The following is a 21777-nucleotide window of genomic DNA, read 5'->3' as shown; positions in this document are numbered from 1 at the left end:
CTTTTGTCCTGCTTCATTTTGTACCCCAAGGCTATGCTTGCCTGTTATCCTGGTGATTTCTTGACTTCCTACTTTAGCATTCCAATCCCCGATGATGAAGAGGACATCTTTTTTTGGTGTTAGTTCTAGAAGGTGTTGTAGGATAGAACTGATCAACCTCAGCTTCTTTGGCCTCAGTGGTTGGGGCATAGACTTGAATTACTGTGATGTTGAATGATTTGCCTTGGATTCGTTCTGAGATCATTCTGTCATTTTTGAGATTGTACCCCAGTACTGCTTTTCCCACCCTTTTGTTGACTATGAGTGCTACTCCAGTTTTTCTAAGGGATTCTTGCCCACAGTAGTAGATATGATGGTCACCTGAATTAAATTTGCCCATGCTTGTCCATTTGAGTTTGCTGATTCCCAAGATGTCGATGTTCAATCTTGCCATCTCATGTTTGACCACCTTGATTCATTGATCTGACATTCCAGGTTCCTAAACAAAATTGTTCTTTACAGCATCAGATTTTCTTTTCACCACCAGACACATCCACAGCTGAGTGTCCTTTCGGCTTTGGCCCAGCCGCTTCACTCTTTCTGGCGCTACTTGGAAATACCCTCTGCTCTTCCCCAGTAGTATATTGGACACCTTCCGACCTGAGCGGCTCATCTTCCGGCATCATATCTTTTAACCTTGTGATACGTTCCATGGGGTTTTCTTGGCAAGAATACTGGAGTGGGTTGCCATTTCCTTCTCCAGTGGACCACATTTTGTCAGAACTCTCCGCCATGACCAGTCCGTCTTGGGTGGCCCTGCACGGCATAGCTTATGGCTTCTCTGAGTTACGCAAGCCCCTTCGCCATAACAAGGCAGTGATCCATGAAGGGGTCTGAAACTCTAGTAGCTTATAATAACCAAGTGTCTCATTGGTTCCTTGAAAATGAATCTTTCAAACTTCTTAAAACACTGGAAAGATTCAGTATGTTGGGTATATAACTCTGTTGAAATCAACTGGATGATATGTTTCTCAGGATGAAGAGACTCAACACAGCCTTGAATGCATCCAAGCTAATCAGATCTTCCCTAGGAAGCAGCTGATCCGTGAGGATGAGAATCTCCAGGTAGGCACCTCTCTCTCCTTTCCCCTCGCAACAGTGACACATGGGCAGTCCTGATTATGTTACTTCTAGCCAAGATCAGGCAGCAGAAATTAAATGTGCTTGATTTAGCTAAACTTGTGGAAGTTTAATTTAAATCTTGTTGATGTACTTGTGAGCTCATTATGAAAATTTTATTTAAAAGTGAGAGTCTTTATTGGAAGTTGTACTGCAAACCTATTAATGCTCACTTGACCTAATCACTTACTTTTGAAGACTTTTATCTCTCTCCCCCACACACCTTACTAGAACTAATTAATCAGTAGGACAATGCATATGAAAATTCTGGGTTTTCTTGTTTGTGTCAAGTCTTTGGAATTGCTTGTAATTTAGGAAAAATGCCCTCAAATAGCTCCAAAGTTTTTAATTCCCTCCCCCACTCAGATTTCTGCCACATTTAATATCGGATTGAGCTGAAAGTTCCAACTTGAGCTCTTACTCCTACTGTTGGAGTGCCAGTTGTTTTGGCAAGCCTCAATTCCCATGCATGCCCCTGTTTAACGTGGAAGGTAGAGACGGTTCACTTTGCTTATTTAATTGGGATCCTGAAAGGCCCCTTTAGTTGCAACTGCCTGCTGTGTTAATGTTGTTTCAGCAAGATTAATATTGCTATGGCAACATCCAGCAGCAACAGCCTCCACCAAAATATCCCCCCTCTTTTGTGTGTTCACTTTCTGTGACACAGCCTTGAAGACCTGTTCTAGCAGGTACTTACACAAAGCTTTCTGTAGGTTTTGCTACTACATGCTTGCCATGTCATGTTTCTTCAAGATCCATCAACTGGCATTTGAGGTGTGAGTTCTTGACCTTGAGATGCTGCCATCCGTTTTTAAATAAAATTGATTTCTCCACCCATTCTGCAGGTCCCTTTCCCTGAACTTCATGGCGAGAGCACAGAGTATGTAGGCCGAGCAGAGGATGCCATCATTGCACTGTCCAACTACAGACTTCACATCAAATTTAAGGAATCGATCGTGAATGTAAGTCTTCACTTCTGCCTTGTCTGTTAAGAAAAGGAGGCCTTGCTGATGATGTAATTGGGGAAATGTCTTTCTTTATATAGGAGGGTTCATATCATGGTTTTTATGTTAGATGTAGCAAGTTATGAAGCACACAAGGATCTGGAATTAAGAACCATGTCCATCTCCCTGCAGTGGGTCTCAAGAATGAACTTATACTTCTCCCTTTCCTCATCCTAGCTTTCCCCAGACAAACTCATCTTGGTTGTATTAGCACCCTTGATGCTTCAGTTTTTTGGACCTGCTTCCTGTAGCTGTATCTCAGGTGGACAACAGAGGGTCTTTGGTCTCTGCAGGTTGTTTCTCCATTTGGTAGTCATCTATTGTTACTCTTGCTCTGGTTTGGGAGAACTGAGTTGCAGGTTTGAATAACATGGCTGCTGCCAAAGATGTTTGATATTGGCGGTTCCATATGAATGTCTTTTCAGCCACAGGGACCAAATGTCAACAGGTAATAGAATAGTCATATTCAGTCTCCCACTAATGTGAATATCTAGGCCCGCTTGTAGAGAGCAAGGCTTATCGTCTGTGATCAGCATTCCTTGTCCATACACCTCAACCCAGGTAGGGGGAAAGGGTTGTGGTTACTTGGAAATAGGAAGAGGCTGAAGTGGGGCATAATGGTGCTCCTTGTATAATAGCGTCTACGTGCGATTAATCACACTGTTGTTGGAATTAGTTTCTTCTCATCACTCTCTTTTAAAAAAAACAAGAGGCAGTAGAGAAGTCTATGTAAATTCTGCCCCTGAAGAAGAGCACCCAGCTCAAAACTTGAGGGAAACTTCATTCCCTAAGAAATAATTGAGAGCCCCTTTGAGTTTGGTTTTTCCCCTGTGATTTTCTGCTTGCTGTAGAGGCAGCTCTCCCCCTCCCCCCATGCTACATGCAATGAACCTCATTCATGAGTGCTGTTCTGCTACTCAAAAGAGATTCCATGAGGGAGATTCCCTGGTGACTCCTTGCTGTGAGTGCTCAGTCTGGTTGGGCGATATGAATTTTAAAGTGGTGTTGCCGTTTTTTAAAAATAAAGTAGTTGATGAGGACTAGAAGTATTTCTGCATAACTTTAGTTTTTGATGCACACACATACACACACACACACACACACACACACTGCTTAGGTAGCTTTTGTGTCATTTGTTCAGTTGGCAAGTTAGAACAGTTCTGTCAGTTGCAGGTGCAGACCTCACCGGATACCTCAAGTAACATTTGTTCTGTTTCATAGCTTATCAGCAGCTGTAAGTCATGTGGAACCTATGTTGGTGAGATGAGGTAGATTTAGAATACCTTTTGAATTGCTGTAACAACATCTGGACTTCTATGTTTATCCTAATAGATCAATGCCAACAAAAACTGATATGTTGCATTGAGAAGCCACAGACTCATAGGATAGAAGGTGGTGGTCCAGAAGAACAAATGCTTCAGTTTTCGCTGAAGAAGTAATGCTGCTGAAATTCTCAGTGTGTTCTGAGGTCCTATTAGTCTTTATCCTTTAAGTGTGTTTATCAATGGAGCTAAGTGAAGGTAGTGAAATATTTGCTAATTTAATCATCCTAGTTAAGTTTTACACTGCTGGTTCTGTGAAAATTAATACCCCGTTGGAATGTTGAATGGATTCCTTGTAATCCTAGATGATGTGAAATTCTGAGATTTTGTTCCTGTGTCTCTTACACAAGCAAAAAACAGTGTTCCTGAGGTCACTTCATGTTTCACATAGCTGGTATGCAAATTAGCTAGGTAGAGTAGGCTGAAACCCACTTGAGAGTATACAGAGTCTGCCTTCTGGTTTTATCCTAATTTTGTTCTTTGTTTACAATTCAATAGAGTGTCTGTAAATTTGCTGCTTATGAGATCTCAGTAAGTAGAATGGTGTTGCTATTTAACGTTTTTACTGCTGCACCTTTGCTTGGAACAGAATAAACTTGTGCTGTCCATTGCTCACCTTGCAACATAAGCAGGAGCTATAATGCATGAGGCCTTTTGACTGAATAGATAATTTCATGGATCACATAGCAATAGGAACTTGATGTTCCCTTTTGGAAAAACAAAAAACTCAGTAGACCGAGCAATCAGCCAATGGAATAGTGACTTTTGAGACGTGCTGCTGACACATCCATCCATGGGATCATTTGTAAATTCAACAGTGATACTTTCTGTGCACATCTAAACCTGAATGCCCAGGCTTATCTGTTGGCTGGCTCCAGTTACGGAAAGCGTTCAAATTGTGGCATCTGGGAAATTATGAGAACAACATTTCGAAGTGGCTTCAAAAGCCACAGGTTTGAATTGGGACTTCTTGTAAATCGACCTTGGATACAGAACATTAAGATTTAAAAGGTCAAATGTGAGGTTTGATGACACAATGAGCTCTCCCTTCTTTGGTTCAATTTCATGTTTTGGATTTTCACCCCCTGACTAATGGACCATCATTTATTTTCAGCAAAGGTAGTTCTCCTCACCTACAATCCATAGCAAATTTAGAACCTTAGCAAGATTCTGATATCTAGGAGAGATTGTTTATTTAATTAAAAGTAATTGAGATGCTTGGAGATTGCCCTCTGTAAAATGACACTGGCGAGGCTGAATAGCTTTGCATGCTCACTAAAAGCAAGCAAAATGGTGGGTTTATCATTGCCTTATTAGTGTTCTGCTGTCTGATTCAACAGTGAGCTGTTTGGAGGCTGGACTAATTGCATGGTGTGTCTTGATTTGTGGTGTTTCTTAAGCATGGACATTGGCCAGGGAAAGCTTTTTTTAAAATGAAGAATGAAGTTTGGTTGAAATGAAGGCTGAGAGCGGGGAATTTACAAGGCATAGTGAGGCAAGATGCTTGACAAAAAGACAGACATAAATGAGCATCATCATTTGTCTTTTCTAGGAAGTAAATAGGCCACTCTTCATAGAGAATAATGTGGAAGGCTATATTTAATAGAGGAGGATTTTTCAGAAGGAACAAAAGTGGAGCAGATAGAGGCAAGGAACAGGGCAAGAGAAAAACAAGGGGGTAGCAGGAAACATGTGTTTGAGCTAATAAGAGGTGAAAAAGGAGGCCTTTAAATGAGAGGCACAGTAACGATGCGTCACCTGTATAAATTAGATCTTGAAAAGGTTTAAGGCAGAGAAGAGCAAAATCCTTGGGGCAGTCACATTTTATTAAGAGCCTTTGCTGAGGGAGTTTTTGCAAAAGCCTTCTTAAAATCCAGGTATAAATGTCTATCAGATCACCTGTACCCACTTTTTTGCTGCACTTGGAGAATTTTAAAAGGCTCATGAAGCAAGACTTCCTTTGCAAAAGATAGCTGATTGCTTGTCAGCAAGGCATCTTCACAGCTGCATGACAGCTGATGAAGTTGCTTGTTACTTGCATGAAGTAGAGAAGGTCTGTAAGGAACAGGCCTATAAAATGGCTCTGTCTTCTTGGTCCCAAAGGAGGGCAAGGGCATGAAGGAAGCCCCAGACCTGAAGGGGAGCTCCATGAGTTCAGTTACTTGGCTTTTCAGTGCAGATTCTCCAATCCCTTGTTAATTCCCTAGTGTCCGTTGTCTCCTCCCTTTTTCTTCCCCAGTGTGATGCTTGTTAACCTAAGGGATGTATTGTCCTCTCCAACACCCCCATTTTCTGCCTTTTGCAGAGTTGGTGCCACCCTGCCTCCTGATATGGCCCGCTCTTTCCTTGCACAGGTGACATGTGTGCTAGGGACACTGGAGGCAATGCTGTGTCACTATTGCTCGGTTTTGCTGCCTCTTCCTGTTGGACCAGAGCACATATTCCACCCCACCAGTAGTTCAGTGTTACACAGGTTTGCCACTTCTACCTCTTTGTAACGCCCATCATTATGATAGTTAGGTCCATATATTACATTGATTGCTTGGTGGGTGTAGTGGGCAATGCGGTGCACCCTCCGTTCGGTGTCTGTCAGCAGATGCTGGGCCGAGGTTGGGTTCGATCCATTCCAATGTATCCATAGGTGTGGTGCTTTGCTTTGAGATTGTGAGTAAAAGGTTGCTCTTCCAGGAAGCAGTGCTCCTTCAAGTGGAGGCACTGGTGATGCCAAAATCAGGGTTAAGGGCAGACAGGAAGGAGCACCAGATGAGAAGTCTTGCATGATTAAATTACAAAAGCTGGAGGGGTGTGTGCGTGTGTCATATAGCGCTCTTTTCCTGTAAAAACTTTGCTGCTTCAAGTTCAGGCATGAATATCATAAACATAAAGCCCATTTTAACTTAAGGTAAATGTTTCTCTCTCACATTTTTGTAACACTTCATGCATCTGATGAGGTGGACCCTGGTCCACTAAAGCTTAATAAATTAAGCGTAATAAAAGCTGAATAACGGTGACACAAGAGCCCTTGTTTTTGCTGCAACGGGGTAACATGGCTACAGCCCTCTGGAAATTGTTACATTTTTGTTCTTAGGATGGTACACTAACATCTAAAATTACATTGTTTCACCAAAGGGGGTGGGATTTTAGATCAGAACAGGAGGAGTCTGTTTGTGTTTAACACAGAATGCCTGTTCCTATGGTAAGAAAATAAGAAGGGACAGTAGTCACTATGAGTAATATATTTCAGGTCCTGAATTATCTAATAAATCCTTTTGATAAATATTGAAAAACTGTGTGTCAGCCGCTTTGAGTAAGGTCATCTAATCTTTTTAATCATAGGTTCCATTACAGCTTATAGAAAGTGTTGAATGCCGGGATATATTTCAGCTTCACTTGACTTGTAAAGACTGCAAAGTTATCAGGTACGTATGTATAATTGTCAGTTGGACACATTGGATTATGCAAGCAAGCATGACCCCCATAAAGATAAAGATGCCCTTTTAATAATTACAGATTACACTTAACAGGGCAACTCCCTCCACCTGTCTAAATTGTACAAAGAGAAAATTGGCAATCAAGCCCAACAGTGTTAACCTCTCAGCTGACAGCATCCAAATGCAGGAAGTTAACAATTTATGTTTGTCAACAATATCCTGGGGTCCCTACATGTGAGCTGAGATTAAAGGGCTCCCTTAGTTTTTGTGGTTGATCTCATGAACAGCAAAAAGTTTCTCCCGTTTTCAGCACTTAACTGCAAATACATCTACGTTATTTTCAGTGCTGTTCTTCATAGCCCATTTCTCTTTTTCTTCTTTGCCATCATGGTCACATTTGTCCACACAGCTGTTAAATCCTATTTGTCTGTGGCAAACCCACATGAATATGTTGATATTGCAATGCTAGAGCTAATGTGATAACATCTTGGACATTCAAACAAAATCATGATGGCATGATCAAATAAACCTTATTTGAAAATGCTATATTTCTGGCCTAGATGTGTGCAAAGGCCATTTAAAGTAGGACAGAGAAGGGGAAACACCCCACTCTGCACTTACTAGATCACTCAATATCTATAATCCCCATGCATACTACTTAAACCAATCTATCCCTTTGCATGATTGTCTCTTGATGCAGAAGATGGTGGTGGCACTTCTTTAAAAAATCTGATAACCATTAGCATAGGTTATATGAAGATTTATGCAAAAAACAAAGGGATTAACAATGGATGTACTCAGGGTGGTGATACTACATTGCAATTTTGCACATTTTGTATAGGGTTCATTTGTCCAAAAAAAGAAGTGTTGTCACAACTTTTGAAGTTGAATACCACCGTTTTCTCTGGTCTGCTTTGAAGCTAACCTTTCATTGAATTTGTGACTTGGATCTTTCTCAGTGGAGGTTAATAGATCTGATGTGCGTCTTGTTTGTTTTTTACAGGTGTCAGTTCTCTACCTTTGAGCAGTGTCAAGAGTGGCTTAAGCGGCTGAACAGTGCCATCCGCCCTCCCTCAAAGATAGAGGATCTCTTTTCATTTGCTTACCATGCCTGGTGTATGGAGGTGTACGCTAGTGAAAAAGAGCAGCATGGTGATTTGTGCCGGCCAGGTACGATCTGGACTGGTGATTTTTTGCCTATGAGAACTTTCAGAGCAAAGGAAAGCTTTTGTGGATGATGACAAAAGTTTTACAACCACCACTACCCACTTATCCTTTTCTTGGTGTGCACTATTTGCAGTTCCTTTCCCCAATCTGCAGCTTTGCTGCTTTTTTTAAAAAAATGAACTTCTTCCAGAGGCAATTCAAGCCAGTTGATTCTTACATAAGCAGCCTGATGATGTCATGTCATTGCACAGCCAATCAGGTTTGGCTGTATAATATCACAAAGTGAAATCAGAGTGAGGGCAATGTGTTCTTCCCTCATTCTTAATGGGTGAATATTTTTGCCTCATCTTCCAGATCCCCCTGAACAATCAGTGAAACGGAGGGCAAAGCCCCCAACCCTGCATATGCCTTAGTCCTACTGTTCATGTATATGCATAATGTGTATCTTCACGTCAGATGTTCGTATCTAATGATATGATCTTTGATCTTCATATCAAAGCAGCCAGTTATAATACAATTGACATTTTACCTGTTCTTACTGTTGCAAACTGAAATTGATGCCGGTGGTCCTTTTAGCAGAGTAGCATCTTGAATTCAAGCTCAACTTCTTAATTGAGAGTTTATGAAAATGGAACAGTGATGAGAAGAGCTGGCATAATTTTTCTAGTAAGCTCTCATATCGAGAAGTTTGGATTAGTCACAGATGGAAACTTGATGGCATCCTAATTGTGATTTGTACCCTGCGAATGCAGCTCGGCTCCTCCTGCCACAGCTGATCTACTGTTGGACCTCATGGCTGCAGTATCTAAAGGTGGTGTAATTGGTGGATGCCATGAGATGACAGGCCAATCTGTAAATGAGGAAAACAGCAGGAGACTCAGAATATGGACGAGCCGGTGTGACTGTTGGCTGACACTGGCTGGCAGTTGGCAATAAGGGAGGCGGTCCGCCTCAGACATTTGGGGCTGGTACTGGGAGTGGGAGCTCAGGAGGCATAGCAACAGCAGCCGAGCATCCTGAAACATGATTGTGAAACATCTTTGCTCCATAGCTGTGGAACTAAGACTAAGTTCTCCGTTGAGGGAAGAGGACTAACTATGCTAGATATCAAGACTTTGCAAGAGGGATCTTTTAATGTCTTGAGGTTGACTGTTTCGATGGACTGTATCTGTGTCTGTGAATTACCCTAGTAAATCCTCTAGAACTTTATGAGGTCAGCTGTGTCTCTCATCCTGGAGGAGAGCCAAGGAGGGCCAAGTTTCTGTTCAAAAAATTGATTTGGAGGGATCTAAGGGATTACATAGTCCAAATTGTAAAGGTTGGGATGAATGCATAAGGTCTGTCTGAATAGTAGATTAAAATTTGAGTCCTGCTACAAGGAAGAGATGCCTGTGTGTTCATGTCCATTTCAAGAACCCATACAAACAACTGCTTTATATTTCAAAGGGCAGGAAGAGATGTAGCTCTAGCGATCTGGTGTCTCAACCTCTTCTTAAGCAGTCCAAAATTGATGACTTTTTGTCTTCCAAAAGAGCTCACGAGAAAGAGATGGCTTTTGCTATTCCAGTTATGAATAGATACTCACCAGTTACTGAGGATAATGAGCCTCACCCTAAAGCTGAAGATGCTCTCTCTACACCTCCTAAGGCTGAGGCTGCTAGGCCAGAATCTACTCCCTCTGATTTATCTTTTATAGAACTTTGGGTAAAACAGTGCTTCCTGGTGGCTAATATGACACAAAACATATTTACTCTAAAATAGGAGAAATAGTGAGAATTTTAAATTACCTAGTTTCTCTTGTTTCAAGTGGAGGCTGAACTTCCGGGAGCCTTACTGTTTCTAACCAGCCCCCAGTATTGGTAGCGAAAGCTACCTCCTCAGCTCAATCTAAACCATCCTGGTTATACCTCTAAAGAAAGTAAGGAGCAACCCTCACGGGGTACAGAACATAATTTGGTTTTACAGGCATATCAGATTGTCCTAAATATTATGCCCTTTAAAGGAGGGATGCCATGCTGGGACTCAGTTCTGTTGGTAAAACATAATTTAAGGCAATTACTGGGGGTTAGATGCATTGATCTGAGAGCTGTTGAATTTTTTTTTCACCAACACATATGAGAGTTCTTCTTAGCTTTAGTAAAACAGATATGCCTGCTCTTCTAATTAGGGAAAGGCTCTTACTCAATTCATTTGGTATCTTTCCTACAAGAGTTTTAAAAGATTTCTCTCTTAAGCCTCTGTTATCAGCTAGGAGACATGGTGCTACAGAAAATCTTGGTGGTAGCTCTAATATTAAAGGTGTTCGCTGGAAGAGACCTGCTGGTATAAAAAATAGGGAACATCCTATCCAGGGTACCCTGTCAGGTAGCGTAGACCTTAAAGGTACAAAATATGTTCAACAGATTACGATGAACCTTGTGCATACCCAACCTACAGCAACTAAACAACAACAGATAAATCCCCACCAACAGAAAGCACAGATTTAAGTAGACGGGATGATTCAAAGTCTAGGTGCCCTTGTCTACATCTGCTCCTTTAAATCCCCCACAGCTGGAATTGGAAAAGGCAGAACATATACTTCTTATATCTCATTTATCACCCTAGGATTCTGATGACTTCTGGGAACTGGAGGAGTCTAGTCTCTTTTCCTCCTTTTCTGCACTTCCACAGGCAGTGCAGATAAGTATTATAGAGAGATTTAATAAGGTGAAAACTAAGCTTTTGAGCCTTCTTACAACTAGTGGGAATTCAGGTAAATCCCATGAGGCCTTCTCTGTTTCACCTCCACTAACTAAAAAGTGCTCTCTCCTGTCTGTATAATTAAGAAACCAGAGCAAGATGGAGCATTTAAAACTATTGATCCTTGTCCTCAGGAAGGATCGGTGGATAAGCCCAATGCTGCTATAGCAAGTGCTGGTGTTGCCTGCTCTAGTGATTGGGTCGGTTTCTAGTTTCTGGAAACTTATGAATTAGGGTCACCTCTCACCCATAAACTTCCTTCTGGGCCCTTAAACAAGCAGATTTTCCCAACTAAGAGTGGCAGTATCTTTTTTGACTAAGAAGGAGTGCTGGAGGAGCTCAACTCCATCGACTGACTCTCTAAGACATATAGCTCTCCTCCTTTGCTTAGATGCCTCTCCTGGAACAAAGCAGGTTGGAAGGGGAAGGTTAGGGATAGATCATTCATAAATTACATCAAATCCTTCGATATTGTCTTGTTGCAGGAGACTTGAGTTAGTGAACAAATAATATTCATTGGGCATATTGCTAACTCCTTGGCAGCAACTAACCCTCAAATAGAGGTAGACCTAGAGCAGGACTGCTCTGTCTGGTTTCTGCATCCCTTAATGTGGAAGTAGTTGTGCTCCCCAGCTGTGGAACCACTGCTGTGGCAATTCTAATCAAGAATAGCTGTCTGCAGGATTGTTTAATGTCTATTTTCATCCAACTAAATATTCTGATATGAAAGCTCCGTGGGAAGAGTTAGAACAGTATATTATCTATACTGAGGCAAAGTTTCCATCAGCACAGGTCCTTATGGCCGGGGACTTCAATGCCCGGATGGGCTCTGATGATCATGCATTAGCAGAATTTTGACATCTTCAAGGAATTGACCATGTGATAGGACAATATCCATATATTAGACACTAAGGATGTCACAAAAAACTTTGCTGGCGTGTGTTTAGCTCTTCTAGCATGTTGGCATAACAAAACTATCTTGAATGGAAGCACCCCAGGTGACATGATAGGCGAGTTTACTTTCATTTCAATGTTAGGGAGCAGTGTTGTTGATTACGTTCTTCTCTCGGCCATTTAGGAGGGCAATTCAAGCTTTCTACATTGACAGTCATACAGATAGCGATCACTATGCATTAATGACATTAATTCAACCTCACATAGAGATCCATTTGCCCATCGGACCCCAAGTATTAGATTCTTTTCTGCTCCCTTGTGTGAGAGGCATTAAATGGACAAGTAAGACAGAGGGCAAGTTTGCCTCTTTTACAGTATGTTCTACCTGTCTGCAACTATATCAGGACATCTTAGCTTCTACTGGTGAAAAGAAGCTGTATCATTTCTGACATTCAAAGGACCTTAGGGGTAGATAGTCCCTTGATTGGTGATAAATATTACAGGAACAAAAGTTGGTTTGACCATAACTGTACGCTACTTAAGAATCAGATTACTCAGGTTTACTTTATGTACCGGAATAAAGGAGCTAAATGTTTACCCGAACGGTATTATAAATTGAAACGAGAATATAAAGGCTTTATTAATTAAAAGAAAAGCGCTAAAGAGAGAGAAATGGAACCTACTAATATGTGCTACACAAAAGAGGGATAGCAAATTATTTTGGCGACTTGTTACAGGGGCCCTGTCAGAGCGCCAAAAACATCCTGCTTATTTCCAATTATGAGTGGGAAAGAGATTTTTCTGCACTTCTTCAGGATCCTGACAACTTCTCTTTACACAGTCTCGAACTGTCCTCTGACACTCCAGAATGGCAATCTGTTACTCCTAGTGAAATTATTGATTTGACTGCTGAACTTAAATCTGGTAAAGCTCCTGGTCCAGATTCTATTCCTCCCCCCCCCCCCCGATCTTTTAAAATCTAATTCAGAATGGTGGGATCTTTTACTTCCAGCTTTATTTACTTTCATTAATAACTCCGGAAAGATCTCCAATATTTGGAGTAAAGCGATTATAGTTCCTATTTTCAAGAAGGGTGACAGGACGAATCCAGGTAACTACCATCCCAGTAGTCTCCTCTCAGTTACTGGTAAACTATATGTGAGGTATTTAAAACTTAAGCTATTAACTTGGATGGAGGATAATAGTATAATCAATGAGGAACAGAATGAATGGGTTTAAAGCTGGCCGTTCAACTTTAAATCATCATTTTGTGTTAGCTCACTTGGCAGAGAAATATACCTCAATTCCTGGTAGGAGGTTTTTCACTGCTTTTATTGATCTTAAGTTTTCCTTTGATTTGGTGTCGAGGGAATTGCTATGTTCTAAATTACACAGAAGTTCTATGGACAGGCGCCTACTGTTTGTCATTAGATGTTTGTATAATCAGACTTCTAGTCAGATCAGATTTGGGCAGCAGGGACAAGTTTCTAATCCAATTTCTGTTACAAGGGGTGCAAGACAGGGTTGTATTTTGGCCCCTTTTCTTTTCAGTTTATTTTTAAACGATTTGGCCTCTTATGTCTGTAATGTTGATTCCCATGCTCCTAAACTGTCCAACACTAAGATACCTCTACTTTTGTATGCTAATGGTGCTGTAGTTCTGTCACTTTCCAGAACTGGATTAAATCGCTTATTGTCTGCATTTGGGACTTATTGCTCTGAGGATAGTTTGACTATCAGTTACAGCAAGTCTAAAGTTTTAGTGTTCTCAAAAGCTCGTAAACAATACAAGACTTTAAATGGCAATATCATCAAGCAAGTCTTCCATATAAAATACTTAGGCGTACAAATTCAGAGCACTGGATTCTGGTCTGTACAATGTAGGCAGGCAATTGATTCAGCAAACCATAGCCAGCAGCTGTTTCTTTATGCAAGGTGGTCAGTTTATTCCCTCTGCAATTCAAATTTACAAAGCTAAGACTCTGGCCCAACTCACTTATGGAATCCCTATTTGGATTTTGGGATTTAATTCCCAAATGGAAAGGGTCCAGTCTGTATTTCTTAGGAAGCTAATGGGCCTTCCTTCTTGTGTGGGGAATGCAGCAATCTATTTGGAAGTGGGTATCCAATCAGTTGAATGCAAGGTAATAATTTTACTTGGGTCATAGGCTATCAAAAAAGTGCTACCTCATGATTTTTTTCGTGGTGGGGATGAATAAAGCAGATTTGCTGCTGTTTTTCTTTCTTACTAAGTCATTGAGGATGACAAAATAAACTGGACAAAGTTGACATGTTACGTAGGGACCCCTGTGTGTCTCATTTGCCTCCTATTGTCATTTGATTCCTAGGAGAGCATGTAACATCCCGATTTAAAAATGAGGTTGAGCGGATGGGTTTTGATATGAACAATGCCTGGAGGATCTCCAATATCAATGAGAAGTACAAGTAAGTTCTGTGGATGCTTGCAAACAGCAGGCCATCGGGTAAGCGGCTGGCTTTTGTTCAACCTGACATGTTAGAGTGGATCGTTCATGGGCCTAACTGTGATGGGATCCTGGTGCAGATCCTGGCGCTATTTGGAATGGAGCAGGTGAGGGTTCTTAATAGCCGTTAAAGATCTCCAAGGTAGAGTGATGTAACCTTACCTGTGGCTTCCATTCCGCTGTTTTGTTCATTGACATTTATAAACTGGGCACTGCGGTAATGGTTGCACACATGGCTCTCTGCCATCTGGCCTCAAAGGGTTACTGAAACTTCCAATGCCAACTACGTACTCATGTGATCTTGTTGCCAGTTCTGTACTGACCTTAAAGAGCCAGGAGCTTCCAGTAATGCACAGCAGCAAGGTTGGGTTGCCAGCATTATGGGGCCATGTCTGGAAATTTGGGGACAACTCTTACTCTCTCCAGGTGAACACTAAATCATGAGATGGCTCTTGCTGGGAAGGTAGTGATGACAAAGGAATGTGGGATAGAAGAGGGCAAGGTAGGGATACCAACACAGCCGCATAGCTCATTTCTTTCACAATTTACACCATTTGTAGACTAATGCATAGTGATCACTTTCAGATATGAAGGCATGTGTGCCTATGGGGAAGAAGGAGTAAGGGAGAGGCAAAGGAAACATGAAGGCCTGCTCCAATTGGACAACATCCCCCCCCCCAAGTGACATCATCTGCCCTGTGGGAAAGAAAGAGGAGCATGGCAGACAGGAGCAGGCTAAGGGAACATCAGCCCTTGCTCCAGTTTGACTGCCCCCACCCCCTAGGAGATGAGACAGGAAGGGGAAGCAGGGCCATTCCACCAGCCCTACTGGCTGTTTATTTTTTCCCTCTACCCTCATCGTCCCTTTTTCCTTGTGTGTCATGTCTTTTTAAATTGTAAGTTTCCAAGCAAGGATTGTCTTTTTGCTGATTGATTGTAAGCCACTCCAGGAGCCTTATTTGGCTGAGGAGCAGGATAAAATAACTAACTGTGTACACAGCCTATTGAAATAATTTTGGGCATTGGACAGCACGCAATGATGCATATAACAGTTGTGCCCTTTTGATGTGGCTATAGATGCATAGTTTGGTTCTCCAGAATTTTTTTTCTGTTAATGTGATTCATCTTCCACACAGGCTCTGCAGTAGCTACCCTCAAGAACTCCTAGTTCCTGCTTGGATCACAGACAAAGAGCTGGAGAGTGTGGCAAGCTTCCGATCTTGGAAACGTATCCCTGCTGTCGTTTATAGGTAAGGCCTCCACTAAAACAGCCACCTGTCACCAAAATGACTGCTGAGCTGTGTGTCTGTCTTTTTAAATCATCGTGCCACGTGCTTACTCAGTGCTGTGGGTCCAGGGGAGCAGTGATGATCTCAAAACGGGCACAAGGGCGTGTCCGCTTTGCTTGCCTTTGGGTAACAGAGCACTGACGCCCGGTGCTCATCTGCAAGACAAGCTAGCTAGGACTTCATTCTCTGGGGAGTCCCAGCCATGCTTGCTGCAAAGCCAGAGCACCTCCAGAATATGTGAGAATGACCAATTAGAGCAAGGATTGCTGTCTTTGTCAAGCAGGAGGGCCCCATCTCGATCTCCTACCCCAATACCCCATAAAACTCTGTGCCTAATAATAGTGAATCATAGGAACAATTTGTTGAAAGAGAAGGATTACATGGAATAAACAAAAGATGTGGAACAAATACATGGCAAAATGAAATAAAAACAATCTTGGTCTGCTGCTAGATTGGTATATAAAAAGCAAATATACCCATACTGGTCCATAAGAGAATATCCAAAATCCACAGTTAGGCAATACCTTTATTAGGACTGACCAAAATGCCACAAGAGAGTGTGCAAGTGTTTGAGTTCTCTAGAACTCTTCATCAGGCTACATGGTACAAAAAGGGGGGGAAGGGAGCGGAGAGACGAAAAAGAACAAAGGTTAGGCCAGATGTGGTGGCCATGAGGTCTGTGCCTTAGTCTTGGTCTCCATTTGGAGATAGCCACAGTCTCTGAGATTAAATCTAAGTTGGAGACCTCACAGCCACAACATCTGGCCCAATGTTTAGACTTTTTTGTATTTATTTGTTGTATTTTTATCCCGCTCCTCAGCCAAAAAAGGCTCCCGGAGCGGCTTATAATCAATGAACAAAGAAGACAGTCCCTGCCCGCAGGCTTGCAATCCAAAAAAGACACAACACACAAGGAAAAGGCAATGGGGAGGAGAGAAAAAAGAATTGGTAGACTGTCAGCAGGGCTGGTGGGATTGCCCTGTTCCCCCCTCTCATCTCCCAAAGGAGGGGCAGTCCAATTGGAGCAGGCCCTGATGTTCCCTTTGCCTGCTCCTTCACTCTTTCTTCTTCCCACCAGGCCATGGATGGCAGTTAGCCCTGTGGTGGGGGACTCCAACTGGACCAGGTCCTGATGTACTCTTTGCCTGCTCCCTCGCTCCTTCTTCTTCCCCACAGGGCCGTGGATGGCAGTTTTTATACCATCTAACCTGATGAGGAGCTCTGGAAAGCTCAAAAGCTTTTACGTTCCTTTGTAGCATTTTGGCTGGTCCTAACAGAGGTATCGCCTAACTGGATTTTAGATCGTCTAGGTGGTATTCAGAGACCCAAAACAAAGATGTTCTCTCGTTCTAGGTTCATTCTTCTATTCCCAACCAGTCTTGTCACAATTCCTTAGGTTTGCCAGTGGGGTCCCTTTATGTTTTCTCAGTAAATTTTCGCTGCCAAGCTGGTTACATCAGTGTAGTCCAGTCTCATCCCACTTCTGTCACAGTGTACAATTTAGCCCTCAGCAGTGTAAACCTAGACAGGCTGCCTAAAGGCCGGGCTAGCATGCATGTGTTTGCTGTCATGGTTAGGTTTCTTAGGTAAACAAAGGAGCCAGCCCAATGTAGCCAGCTGGGAGCTGGGCTTTCCTCCTTGGCTATTATGGTTTTGGGTGTGTCACATATAATATGGAAAGTCTGTTCTCAGATACGCAGAGCTTGGGACATGGGATTTCATGTAATGAGAAATGTACTCAGGTTCAGTTATTAGGTTTTTCCATAATTTAATATTTCCTGGAAATACCAGATGGTGTGCAAATTATTTAATTTTCAGGAATAGTTTTCCAATTGCAGTATAGGAAAGTTGCCAGCTTAAATGATACTGTAGATCAGCCTTGCCCATGCTGGCTGGGAATGATGGGAGTTGCAGTCCAACACATCTGGAGGGCACCAGGTTGGGGAAGGCTGCTCTATGTAGCTAGTAATCTTTTCACTTTGTTTTTTGGTTGCAGGAAGATTTGACATCATGCTAGGTGGTTCTCTTCTTTTTCAGCCTTGATATTGGCCTTTGACATAGATTACATGTCCAAAGCTCGCTCTTTCTTTTTGAGGGGTACTTGCTGGTTGCCCTTTTGTTAGACCTTAAGTAGATACCAGTTTGCTGATGGCTAAATGGGCCTATGCTTTAGATCAGGAATGGGGAGTGTCTGGCCCACAGGGCTGCGGGTCAGTCTCCTTCGCTCCTCAATTTGAAGGCAGTGAAGGAGGGAAGGGGCTGGGCTGTCTCAGCATTTCTCCTCCACATTCCCCCCTTCAGGGAAGGTGAGGGAGGACCAAGGCAGGCTCCTGAGGAGAGGCAGCAGTGATCTCTTGTCTCTCCGCTCAAAGCTTAAATTCTCCGTGCAGAAAGAGGCACAGAGCAGTCACTCTTGTCTCTCTTTGCAGAGAAAAGGACTTTCTCTGTGCAGAGAGATGCACGGAGCAGTCACTCTGGGACACTCTCTGCACAGAGAAGCTCCCCTGTGATGTCAGGGGGTGGGACTTCGGGGAGGGTCTGCCTTCTGATGTCATCCACCCCCTGAGGGGTGAGTCAGACAGGAATCCAGCCCCCAGAGACTAAACTCTTCCCTACGCCTATTCTAGATGTTGCAAAACTGAAAGAATTTCTTTAATTGAAAGATTCAACTTCTAGGCCTTCAGTTTTCTTAGTAGAATTAATGACAGTAACTGTTTCCTCACGTAAACAGTCAGGAAATGTAGCATAAGTTAATTTATGCTTCCATATGAAGAATGTTTCCTTTCTCGAGGAAGAACGGAGCGTTCTTGTCCTTCATTGAGAACTCCGCTGCCAACTCCTTTTTTTAGGAAGCACATACTTGGTTTCAAACAGGTATTACTAAATGAGGGTTTCGTCTTGCAGAAACTGATGAATATCCATTGCAGATTACCGCTGCATGCTGGAAACAACACTTCTTCAGAGTTCACTGGTTATGTAAAACTATAGATGTGCTTCCCTGACTGCCTCTTTCTAAACAAAAGGCATGTTGAAAATACTGAAGCTTCTGATCAGCGTTAACACTGGCTGCTGATCACTGATCTCTCTTTAGGAATAAACTAGTAGCCTTCCAGTTCTAGACATCTCTGTATTACAGGCATTTTACATGTGCCAACAAAAGTGGATTCATATCCTGACCTGGTATAAGTGGTCATAGATCCATTGGTTCAGTTATTTTGAAACTTGCTTTTTGATGAGTCCCACACAAATCTCTCTTAAATCTGAACTTTCTACTTTTCTTTTTTTTACTGTACTTAGATTATAGCAATTGATTCAAATAGCAAGTGTTAAATATTGTTCCATGGGGCATACAGGTATTAGAAAAGTTGAACCGCTTATGTAATTCTCCAGTGAGCCGGCGATTCCTGTGATACTAAATACTTTTGTTCTAGCATTACCTACTGTTGGGCTGCTGTTGTGATGGTTACTGTTAGCTGTTTCTGTTTCCTGTGTAGGCACCAGAGCAATGGGGCAGTGATTTCCCGTTGTGGGCAGCCTGAGGTCAGCTGGTGGGGCTGGAGAAATGCTGATGATGAACATCTTGTCCAGTCAGTGGCCAAAGCCTGTGCCTCAGATTCTAAGTCTAACACCAGTAAACTAGTAAATGGAAACTGTTCAAGGGACTTCTCCAATGGAGGAGACTTCTCTGATGTGGAATTTGGTAAGCTCAGTAACCCCTCGGCTTTTGAAATGTTGCATGCCTAATACCTAATTCTTCAGAATTCGAATTGCAGACTTCCATTGATATTTAGCAGACAAGACTTCAACCTTTTGCCTCCGATTCGTTGTGCTGTTGTGTAAGTGATGCATGGACGCCAATGCCAGTAGCTGCAGGCCAGCACACAGTTAAAAGTGCTGTGACATCAGTTGGATTTGAGCAGTCTAAGTGTGCAGATCTGTAGCCCCGATGTGGAATATGTTTGTTGCGTTTATATGCCACCTTTCTGCCAAAGCATTAGTGGCAGCTTACATTTTATAAAAATGGCTTACAATTGGAAGACATGATATAAAATGGAAGAGGAAATGTAGCACATTCAGGTACTACCTCTTTCATATTCTTACATAATGACCAAGTGGAATAATTGCTGCAGGAGATCATTTGGGGGAGTGAGGAGCCAAATGGAAGTTGGTTCCAGGCAGACTGGGAGAGTGGGCCTTAATGACTCATCTCTCCCTCTGCTATAAGCTTTCCTCCTGGGAAAGCAGTGATCAGAGTTGCTGGGGTGGGGAGAAGGCCCCCAGCGACCCCTCTGTGTGTCCCCTGTGTGAACGAGAGCCACTGGATGTGGGTCTTGGGACTGAAAAAGTTGTGCACCCCTGGTATAAACGGTGCTTTTTGGATAGCTGCTGTGTAATAATACACCTCTTTTCCCCTTTTCTTCCTGAGATTCCTCCATTTCCAATGCTTCAGGAGCAGAAAGTTTAGCCATCCAGCCTCAGAAACTTCTGATCTTAGACGCACGCTCTTACACAGCTGCAGTCGCCAACAGGGCCAAAGGGGGAGGTTGTGAATGCCCAGGTAAGTCACAGTGCTCTGCTTCAGGCTTTTGTATGAATGTGTTTCTGTACACACAGAAAGAAGCCGAAAAGAGTGCTAGTCTAGAACAGAGGTGGCCAACAGCTGGCCTGCAGATTTGATCCAGCCTCCAAGGCGATATTATTTGGCCCCAGAGGCCCTACCAGACTTTAATCGGAAGTATTATTTTTTAAAAGAATCATGTACTGCTTTGTTTTAAGGAAGAGAAGTATTGAGACTCCATGGCCAAACCATAGTTTAACATTGTGTTCACTAGCTGCAGCCAGCCTTGGAATCATGCATTTCTCCCTTCCTGTTTGCAGTTTGTTACAAACAGCAGTTTCCTGTTTCATCTGAAAAGGGAAAATCAGATTTGTCCCAAACCACAGATGAGGGGAGAGCATTTGAGAAGGGGAGGGTAGAGCTGGGAAGGGCCTGTCTGAAACCCTGGAGAGCTGCTGCTAGGCACAGCCAGATGGATACTGAGTAATGGTCTGACGGTTTAAGGCGGCTTCCTGTGTTCCTCAGTGTCACTTTGATTTCTCTCCGTAATTCAAAACCTGCCACAAACACAACTTGGAAAGTCCACAAAAGCTTATGCCATTATAGATGTGTTAGTCTCTAAAGTGCCACAAAACTCTTTGTTGTTGTCATAAGTTCGCTAATCCACCACAAACAGCACAATATGCTTGTACTGCACTCATCCATAAATCTGTGAGAAATGGCATGGTACTCCCAGCAGGATGCTGATCTGTCAGCCTCTTCACTGCGCACCTCATTCCTTAAAAAATAAGAGCCCTCCTGGATCAGACCAAGGTTCCATCTAGTCCAGCATTCCATTCACACGGTGCTCAGCCAGCTGCCTGTGGGAAACCCACAAGTAGAACATGACTGCAGCAGCATCCTCTCACTCATGTAATACATAGGCCCACTGCCTCTGGTACCGGAGGTAGCACAGGGCCATCAGGACTGGTAGCCTTGATTCAAATAGCCTTGTCCTCCATGAATTTGTCTAACCCCCTTTTAAAGCCATCCACATTGCTGGCTGTCACTACAACTTGAGGTAGTGCATTCCATAGTTTTAACTATGCGCTATATATTCATGAAGCCCTAATGATCCTAATCAGTCAGAATTGCAAGTGGCTACAAAACTGCAGCACAGTCTAAAAAAAACCCTTCTCTACCCTCAGGTGGCATCATAATTGTACCAAAATGTCTAAAGTTCTATGAAACTATTCCACACACACCAAAGATTTACCAGATCTGTATTCTTAGAGCCATTTTGGATATTTAAAATTCCTCTGTATAGAGCAGCCAGAGGATGCAGCCCAACTGGTATGTCTACAGTTACTGCTCCTGCACAAATGGCTACTGGGCAGGGGCGGGGCGGGAACCCTATCCAAAAAGGCCCTAGATAGGCTGTCACTCTACCCCATTCGTATTTTTCAACTCTCCCACAGTGATGTACATGTTGCCAACTAAGCAGGGAGTCAGAGTTATGTTTGCTGGTGATAAGACTAAATTTAAATCTTCTTTTACAGATGGAACCTATTGTTCCCAGTACCGGTCTAGTGGATAAATAAGTTCATCTGTTTTCTTTAGACTGTGTTAGAATAACTCCCTCCATTCTATCGTAACAATCACCCTTTGTTATCATGTTTGGAGTGCCTGAGAACCTCTAAAGGCCAGAGGAGGCTGATGGGATCATAGTGCTTAGCACAGGCCACAGCTGCCA

General features: G+C 42.7%; 1 protein-coding gene across 9 annotated transcripts in view; it reads left to right on the top strand.

The window, feature by feature from the left end:
• Window positions 1-21777, top strand: part of MTMR3 (myotubularin related protein 3) — a 93722-nt gene that overhangs the window by 39352 nt on the left and 32593 nt on the right. For all 9 annotated transcript variants that reach the window (XM_084819335.1, XM_084819331.1, XM_084819338.1 and 6 more), the window contains exons 4-11: window positions 1015-1104; window positions 2004-2120; window positions 6821-6903; window positions 7919-8085; window positions 14064-14160; window positions 15335-15448; window positions 18982-19187; window positions 19914-20045. In XM_084819335.1, coding sequence (XP_084675461.1) covers window positions 1015-1104; window positions 2004-2120; window positions 6821-6903; window positions 7919-8085; window positions 14064-14160; window positions 15335-15448; window positions 18982-19187; window positions 19914-20045 — 1006 coding nt within the window. The remainder of the gene's footprint in view (window positions 1-1014; window positions 1105-2003; window positions 2121-6820; window positions 6904-7918; window positions 8086-14063; window positions 14161-15334; window positions 15449-18981; window positions 19188-19913; window positions 20046-21777) is intronic.

The sequence above is a fragment of the Heloderma suspectum genome, chromosome 13 (assembly GCF_057233095.1).
Source record: "Heloderma suspectum isolate Gila_16-S chromosome 13, 16-S_ref, whole genome shotgun sequence".
NCBI lineage: Eukaryota > Metazoa > Chordata > Lepidosauria > Squamata > Helodermatidae > Heloderma > Heloderma suspectum.
This window is presented reverse-complemented; position numbering and strand designations above follow the sequence as displayed.